Source organism: Grammomys surdaster, unplaced genomic scaffold (assembly GCF_004785775.1).
Source record: "Grammomys surdaster isolate TR1022 unplaced genomic scaffold, NIH_TR_1.0 129, whole genome shotgun sequence".
Taxonomy (NCBI): domain Eukaryota; kingdom Metazoa; phylum Chordata; class Mammalia; order Rodentia; family Muridae; genus Grammomys; species Grammomys surdaster.
Window position 1 is genome coordinate 15,858,606 of NW_021604587.1, and position 9,144 is coordinate 15,867,749.

General features: G+C 45.4%; 1 protein-coding gene across 1 annotated transcript in view; it reads right to left on the reverse strand.

Annotated features, from left to right (window-relative positions):
• Positions 1 to 1,742: 1,742 nt before the first annotated feature.
• The window catches only part of Cds2 (CDP-diacylglycerol synthase 2), a 40,702-nt gene continuing 33,300 nt past the window's right edge, over positions 1,743 to 9,144 (reverse strand). The window contains exons 7-13 of the mRNA XM_028754902.1: positions 8,315 to 8,397; positions 6,509 to 6,596; positions 5,810 to 5,878; positions 4,874 to 5,026; positions 2,825 to 2,944; positions 2,346 to 2,449; positions 1,743 to 2,148 (exon numbers count right to left, since the gene is read on the reverse strand). Of these exons, the coding sequence (XP_028610735.1) occupies positions 2,016 to 2,148; positions 2,346 to 2,449; positions 2,825 to 2,944; positions 4,874 to 5,026; positions 5,810 to 5,878; positions 6,509 to 6,596; positions 8,315 to 8,397 (750 nt within the window). The 3' untranslated portion in view covers positions 1,743 to 2,015. The remainder of the gene's footprint in view (positions 2,149 to 2,345; positions 2,450 to 2,824; positions 2,945 to 4,873; positions 5,027 to 5,809; positions 5,879 to 6,508; positions 6,597 to 8,314; positions 8,398 to 9,144) is intronic.

The window sequence follows — 9,144 nt, forward strand, 5'->3', positions numbered from 1 at the left end:
CAAACAATATGCTGTACAATCACATGGTGGCACTGTTCTCCTGGCTACCTGACTGAGAAATTCTCTTCTTTCACAAGACTGGGGAACTTAGAAAAGATTAAAAACCTGTGGCTGGCAGCTCCAGTGAGCACTGGGTTTCAGTGTTTTAGGACAGCAGCTTCCTCAAGCCTCAGTGGCTGCTGCCCAAAAGTGAGTCCTGGCTGCCTCAGAGTGGTGGTGTGCCCTTCTCTACCTAGTCTGGTGACCCAAGGTCATTTTCAATCAGAAAAGTCAGTGTCACTCCTAATGAGCGCTGAGAGTCTTAAGGAGCAACTGTAAAATACACCTCAGTGTACTTCCTTTGTTGAGTGCCCAAGACATGACTTAATAGCAACAGGGGCCGCTAATGACAGGAACTTCTCCATAGAGTTTCAGAATTGGTGAACTTCGAGGGCAAGTCAGAGGAGAACCATAAGAGCAAAGCTCCCACTCAGGGCTACCCAGCCAGAACCAAACTGAAGGCAACAGCTTTGTGTTCAGTGCGGCCCTGGGAGCTGAGAAGAAAAAGCCACAAGCTGACAAGGAAGTCAAGGCTGAGAGACAAGGAGCTGCCCCTGCCCCTGCCCCTGCCCCTGCCCCTGCCCCTGCCCCTGCCCCTATGGGGCTCCAGTGATACTCTGAGGGCTGTCTGAGCATTGGAGGCCACAGGAAGGCTAATCTGAAAACAAATTAACACAGACCAGGGTGGCTGAGCAAGTCACTGCAGCCTTCTCAGCAGTGGGCACCCCGAGGCAGGGCTGTGGGTTAACACTCTTGGAGAACAAGTTTCTTCCCTGCCAGCCGCTCCTTTCCATGTCAATCTCAACTTGTGATTTAGGAAGGGGAAGAATCACCACAGCTTACACAAACGACACCAGAAGGTCCCCAGGAAAGCACAAACTACATCTACACAGTCACATTCCATAAAAAGTGTACACTGAGTCTTGAAAGGAGCCAAGCCTTCTGACAGATTAGGCTGGCCAGAGTTCTAAGCAGGACGTAGGGACTCTGAGGACAGTCGGGTATGACTGAAATCATGTAGAAAAGAAGGTGACTTTTAAACGGACACACATACGCTCACCTCAAGGGTACTATATACACAACACAGCAGCAACACAAGTGGGCTTCCAGGCAAAGGGTGTGTGAGCAAAAGCCCTCTGCTCCCCACTTCTCAGGGCTCCCCCAGAAGAACTCGGCACAGCAGCAGCAAACCCACAGCACAATCATGAAGATGCCAGAGGCCACTGGCACTGGGTGGTGCAGAAAAGTCTGTGACAGTGCACTCTACTGCATACATTTGGAATATTACAGTAGGGGCTTCTTTTCCAGACTTCATAAATTCTTCATGCTTTCTGAGAAAAAGAAGTCTGAAATCTTCTTTCAGTCTGTACAGTGAAAGCAAACTTATTATAAGCAAGCTCACTCACATGCCCTCTGCAGAATTTTGGCTTGGACAAGATGCTCATCTGATCAGTAAGCCTCCCTCCCACAGTTCTACAGAAGGCAGCCCTCCACTGCTCCCAGACGGAGATGCCTGCAGAAGCCTAGCAAAAGGTGTCAAGCACAGCAAAAGCACAGAGGCCATGAAGCCCCGCCCAGGTGGGAAAGTCCTCAACTAGAGACACAGATGAATGTATGATCTCTCATACAGCCCAGCAACAACTGGATGGGTGGGGGTTAGAACCACCAAGCAGACACCTTGAGCTGGGCAACACTGTCCCTCATGTTGTTCAATACCTGTATTTAAGAAACCCAAATGGTCCTTTCCTGTGACTTCTTTGCAACTCAAAGCTACAGCTTACTCACAGCCCACATTATAAACAGACAGTATATACAGATTAAAAAAAAAAAAAAAACACACACACAAATTAAAAAGGGAGAAGAAAAAAAAGACAGTGAGTTGAAGCTTCTCATTATCTAAGTCACAGCAGATGGGCCAGCCTTGGCGACCGGCCCTCACTCTAGTCCTGCTCCAGCTCTCCTGGCCCTGGTGGACTCTACTCATCATCCAACGCAGACGTCAGAACGCCCTTGTCAGTCAGGTGAGACTTGAGTGTGTTGAAGATGTGAAGCTGCTGGTCCGGCCGCAACGTCAGAAACTGCTGAATCAGCTTGCTCGGGTTGGGGCCCCTACAACACAACAGGAAGCATTCCTGAGCAGGGGCCAGCTGCTTTGTGGGCCCAGCTACCCACGAGGCACTCTGATCCCTGAATTCACTATTAGCTGAGGGAGAGAGACCTCAGAGAATCAATAAAGAGTAACAATGGAAAACCACACTTATACTTTAAAAATCCACTCATCAGGTTCTGGTGGAGTAGACCCGCACCTGATAAAGCTGGCGATGTACACATTGACAAAGGTGGCCATCAGGTACTGGCAGTCAAAGCGATCCATGATGCCGCCATGACCAGGAATGGTATTGGCAAAATCCTGTTAGAGACAGAGGAAGGAAGGATGAGCCTGGGCCCACCAACAACCAAATTCCAGAATAACAGATCCACCCCATGACCAACCCCGCTGGGCAGAAAAGGTGATCACAGGACACAACTATAAATTACACTATAACTATAAACAACTATAAATTACAAAATGTTCTTTGGTTGAAAGAAACACTAACAAACTAAACATTTTTACTTTAGTTTACTGTCCCCCAAATTTACCACATGGGTCAAGAAAAGCACACATTAAGTGCCAGGGGGCATGACCTGGTATGAGGGGTGAAGGCTGATAGACCCGGGGGGTGGGGGGGAAGACATGGATGACAGGGAGTGAGGGTTAAGGGGCAGAGGGGCAGAGATTCCCTACTTTGATTTTAAAGGCCCGTTTGAATCCACTTGCGAAGAACCCTCCGAATGGGCCGATGAGCGAGGCGAAGGTGGAGAGGGCGATGCTATGGATCTGGAAAGGGTACATCCTCACCGTTTTCTGAGGAGAGCAAGTGAGATCAAAGTCAGCAAGTCGGCTTCTTACAGTTAATTAAGAACCTGATAAAACAGGGTCTCTATTTTTTTCAATCAACCAAAAGACTGCAGGGCTGGAGAGATGGTCTGTTGGTCAGGAGCACCTGCTATTCCAGAAAAGAATCTGGGTTGTTTCATGGTGGCTCACTACCACAATCTAGAACTCTATTTCAAGGAGATGTGATGCCCTCTTCTGGCCTCCACTGACACTGCAGGCTCACACACTCACATGCAGGCATGCACTCATACATCTAAAGGGAGTCTTTAAAACAAAACAAGAAAAGAGAGAAACAAACAAACAAACAAATAAACAAAACTGGTCCATGCTTTTAAATCTCTAGCATTTGGCCCAATAGTAGACCATTATGATATTCTGCCTGGAGTGGTGACATGAGCCTGTAATCCCAGCATTTGGAGTGACAGGAGCAAGAGGATCAGAAGTTCAAGGGCACCCTCAGCTACAGGGGGAATGTAAGGTCAGCCTAAACTACATAAGAACCTGTCACAAACAAACAGACAAACGAAAAAATGGAGAAATTCTGGAATCAACTTCTTATGCTGTTTTGCAGGCAATATATGAAGAAAATCCAGCCTTAACTTTACAGAGAATAAAATTTCAAAAGGATGAGTGTTTTGGCAGTCTTCTCAGAACTTGACAGGCATAACTCCATAAAAGTTAGGTGCAAGCTGGGAAGAGTCTCATTAGTTAAAATACTTGCCCTACAACAGGACTGGAGTTCAGATTCCCAGAATCCATGTAAACGCTGAATGTGCATAGCAGCCACCTATAACACCCTGAAGGGGATCCCACAGCAAGCTGGCAAGCAAGATTAGCTCAAGAACTCTGCCTCAAAAGGATAAGGCAAAAGAGTAACTGAGAAAGATTTCTGCCATCAACCTAGGGCCTCCACACGTATGTATGTACACATGCAAATATGTGCACATTCATTCAGACACAGACACACACAAAGAGAAGAAAAACAGCTGCACCTACAATCTCAGCACTCAGAAGGAGGCAGAAGGATTCCAAGTTCATGGTGAGATCCTGTCCCCCCCCCCACCCCACCTCCCCCCCACCACACAAAAGAGAATAGGAACAGTGCAGAATCTGAAATCCCCCAATGAATGTTTTGTGCTTCCACACACAATCCATTGATCTACAATGCATTGTGGGTCGATCTTTTATCCAGACATGACTGTGGGATACCATACACTGTCATTTAAGAAATATCAGCTCACTGTTGGACACTTTGTCATGTGGTGTCAGAACAGTTTCATAGAAGTGCCAGAAACCCATCATGCTCAGAATGATAGGTGCATGCTCTCCAACTTCTTGTTTTCACCTGAAATGCGTATTTTTATCACAGGTAACAACTGCTATCGGCCACTTTTTTTTAAGTGATAGACTTATGTCACTCTTCTCAAAAAAAAAAAAAAAAAACCCAACAACCGTTATATACTCAAGTCTTTAAAACACCCTTCCTGAGAGCTAAGCGGCCAGTCGAGCTCACAACTTAAAACAACAGTACATGTTTTCTCTGTGGGACACTCTGTGCTTCAGTATTTGGCAGAAATACTTTCTGTGTATTTTCCATTTCAGTACAGAGAATATTAAAATGGTGTCAAGGATCAGGAATATTTTAATGAAGTTACTAATTTTAGAGTCCCATCAAGGGCATTCACAGGAGCAGCTAGCTTGTGTGACTGGCAGAGGGTGTAGCATGAAGCAAGCAATGACTTGTAGTCCAGGCGGTGCTGAAGCTCAGATTGACATGAAGTTAGAGAAAGGTCTCCTCTACCCTTACCCTGGCATAAGGCTCAGAGCTCTAGGAGGGGAAGCTAATATCTCTGGAGGGAACTCCTCTCTGCAATCGCCCATGTAAATAGTACGTACCCAGCCAACGACTGACTGGATTACCCCAGGAATGTTGTACTCCTGCAGACGAAATAGGTCAGATGGCTCACAGTCCACAGTGAAGCTGTTAGTGTCGTTGTTGTATTCCACAGGACAGACGAAGCATCTGTACCCAGACATCACATAGGAGAGCTAAGGACAAAGAGCAGAGGGCAGACAAGAACATCAGTTGTAGACATCCAGCCTGGTGGGCCAACACCTGACTGGGCCACGAGTCTCACAGTGCCTTCCACGTTGTTCTCTGGACAGCATGGGCTCAAAGAGACGGTTATGTTTCACCACATGTGTAGTTCACCTGAACTGTTAAGCAAGAAGGTTACACACACACACACACACACCACACTCTCTATACATGTGTCCAAACACAAAGACCTTGAAAAGGCCCAGGAAAGATCTGAACAAAGAGCTGTTTTTAAGATAATTCTTCCCACCTGGGAAGCCCTGTCCTACTGTGCTAAAACTCTCTAAACTCAGGCCTACACGGAAGCCATGGTGGGGTTGTGGGGGGTACAGCGACAGCCAGCCAACCCTAGAGAGGGAGGGACTGAGGATCATCAGCAGGGCATGGCATCCTCAAAAGTGTTACAAGACTATACTCCTCCAAGCAAGTCACGTGCAGAAGAAAATCTAAATTGAAACAACACATCTCACCTCACCCCCTACTCCAAGCTGCTATTGTCACCCCAATATTAGTGTTCCCTGGCACACGGGCATAATGGGGCGCATAAGATATACAAAGACCCCTACACAACTGCTTGAAAGCTGGAAGCTGCCATGCCAGTTACAGAATGCATTCTTTTGAGCAAGGGTCAGCATTGGTCTGGTTTTGGGAAGACATTCTCTACTTCTGCACAGGCCTTTGAGGATGGTGTGAGTCCCTGTCCCCTTCCCATCCAGATGGGAGATACCACCTACCAGAAGGCCAAACACCACAGTAGCAAAGAAGCCCCCAATGAAGCCTTCCCAGGTCTTCTTTGGAGAGAGCTGCAGACAGAAAACACACTGTCAGCAAAGAACTTCTGTAACTCAGGTCTGGTGCTCCATTACTTATGAAAAGTATTTTTAGCTAGGGATGACAGCACACACCATTAATCCCAGTGAGAAGGAGGCAGAGTCAGGAGGATCTCTTGTTTGAAGCCAGCCTGAACTACATAGTGAGTTCTAGGACAACCAGGGCTACACAGTGAGACACTGTCTCAAAACCATAGAAGCAAGTATCTCTATATAAAATCAATCTTCAATTAATCATGTCACTTTCAAAATTCTCCCCCAAAATGTTTTTTCTATCCTATGTTCTTTAGGTTAGTTTTCTTTCTATTCCATTAATGGTTAACACACTTATTATATTATAAAAATCCACATTAATTAACAATAGTCAAATTAAGAGCAAAGCCATAAAAGTATGCCTACATAAAAATATATTCCTTGGCAGATTTTTTTTTCAAAGTATCTGCCAGGGTCGCTTTGATCCTTTTTTTTCCCTTACACAGCCCCAAAGTAACGTGAAGACAGGACCACATGGATAAATACCAGCTGGTTTTCCTCTCTAGCCCCTGACATGCCATAGACAAAGCATTACCACCATGACAATCCATGTGAGGGTGATCCACTTACCTTAATGAGTGGGGTCCGACCAAAGAAAAAGCCAAACATATAAGCCATAATATCATTGCAGATGACGCATGAAATGGGAACAATAAACCTAGGAAAGACCCAAAAGGAGTCACTATACCAAGATGCTCTCAGAAGTCCACTGAAGAATATCAACAATAATTCAGTGCCAAAATAACTCTTGGTGTGTTTATAACTCATTAAGGTTTAAGTTGAAAAGAAAATAAACACGGGAAGAGGCAGGGAATCAGGGGAGGTGGGAAGGAAGTAAGAAAAGGCAATAAGGGGTGAACAATAAGAATACCCTGTACACGCATATGAGACCATAACAAAATACATTGCTATTTTAACTTACGTCTGTAAGTAAAAACTTACAAGAAAGTACGTCAGCTATGGTTGCACAAGTCTAACAGCAACAGGGAAGGGTAAAGAAGGACTGCTGTCAGTTCAAGGCTGGATTAGGGTACATACTGAGACCATACCCAAAAAAAGACATGGGGGTGTTAGATTATTTATCTAACTTAGGGCTGGAGAGATGGCTCAGCCATTAAAGGCTAGGCTCACAACCAAAAATACAAGAGTTTGGTTCCCAGTCAGGGAACTAGATGAAAGCGTCCCCAGATTTAAAAATAGACTCGGGTACAACTCGAGCTCTCAAGTAACTCCAGAGACCTCTTGCTGTAATGACAAGAGTCAGGTTTAATGAACGAAGCTTCAGTCCGAAGCGTATCTCACGTAGGTGACAGCGGATTCGGCCCTGAGCTGTAACAGTTTAGGATATTCAAAGGTAAAGGTCGGGGGGAGGAAGGGTTGTGGCACAGTCATATACAACTGGCTGTTTCAAACATCTGTAATGTGTGTAAACGGATCTCTCGAGAACTGTCCCTGGTTTCTGTGGCCTTGAGACTCAGTGTGAATTTTATCTGAGCCAGCTCATCACCTGGCAGGATTTAATTAGCAAGTCCTTGGGCCCTTTGGCGGGAGTTTTTAAAACATCACAGGAACAGATGGGTGTTTTATTAATGTTCTCTTTCTTAAGGAATTTACCCTTGGGCACTTACTTTCCCTATCTTCTACAGTCGGTGGATCTTTGGACCTATGTTTCCCTGCATCATTTGTGACAGCCTTGGGTTAGCAAGTTAGCTGACTTATTTTTAACTGTTTGTATTAGTAAATTGAGGCTTACTGTTATATTATTTATCTAACTTAAAAAATACCCTTTCAGGAGACAACACACCAAAATGCCATACCTAGTGCCTGACACAAGTGTTCACTGAGTGATTGAGATAGCATTCTACAAAAGCCACTTGTTCCCTTTTCATTACAAAGTAGTACATGAACAAGACAATAAACTGTCAGAGGTAGGAGAAAACTGCTTCTTTCCCCACTCCCTACTACTGCGCATGGATCCTGTTGGGTTGTGTTGTGGTTCCCAAGTGTCTGCCACGGATCAGAGAGGCAAAAGTGCACGGGAATTTGACTGAGTTCACTCCACACTGCGCCGGGCGGGCAACTGTTTGGGAAGGATTAGGGTGGCATTGATGGAGGATGTGCGCACAGGAAACAGGCTTTAAGGTTTCAAACCCCAAGTGCTAGAACTAAATGTATTTTGCATTATATTATGGCTATAAGCTTCTAGGGGCCAGGGGACAAAATGTGATAAGTTGCTGTGGTCATGGTGTCTCTTCCCAACAATGAAACTCAAAGACAACCTCCTCACTGTTCACCTCTAAAACCCACAGCCCTTCCTTCATCAAGGCTTCCAGTAGGGGAGGGGAAGCAATCATTCTTCCCAGTGTCACTACTTACCATATCATTCCTTCAAACAAGTTATGGATAACAAGGTGTGACTGCGTTACGACAATAAGCAAGGTCACATGGGTCCATCCAAACTGCAAGAGAAGGAAATGAACTCTTCCTATCTCGTTTATTATCATAACAGCTTCAAAAAACAAGGAACAAATGGAGAACTACTGAGAAGCAGGGAAGAGAGACCTGAATACCAGGCTTACTGGCAGTGACAAGCACAGAACAAACTTCTGGAAGTAATTCAGTCTTTCCCAGCCACAGTCCTACCAAAAACAAGGACTAAGATAGACATGGATGATGCATGCCTGAAATCTCAGCACTCCGGAGGCAGTAGGATTGACTGTAACTGTGAGACCAGCCTCAGCTACAGAGTAATACCCAATCAAACAACAACAGAAACATTACAGTAGGATCTGTACCCTACCAGTGAGTGAGTCCTTTTGTGTTCTCTGAGGCCTAGGAACACTGTCCAGCAGCAAACAGTGAATTAGATGGAGTCCCTACAGCAGTGTCTCTGTTCTTGCTGGGAGCCTGCCTTCAGAGGCCCAGGGGAAAGACCCCTCAGGTTATAAGCTGAATGTCTGGCCTAGCTAGATGAAGGAAAGCAGGACTCTAGTTCTTCCTGCTACAGAATAAACCACATCAAGTTTTGATTTGTCACATGAAACATGAAAGCTCTGCTGAGTTTCTACAGATCACCTGGCTAACAAGCTTCATAGGTTAGTTTATAGAGATCTTCAAGTAAACCAAGAAATCAGTCTCAGTCTCTCACATGGCCCCAGAACACACACACACACACACACACACACACACACACACACACACACACA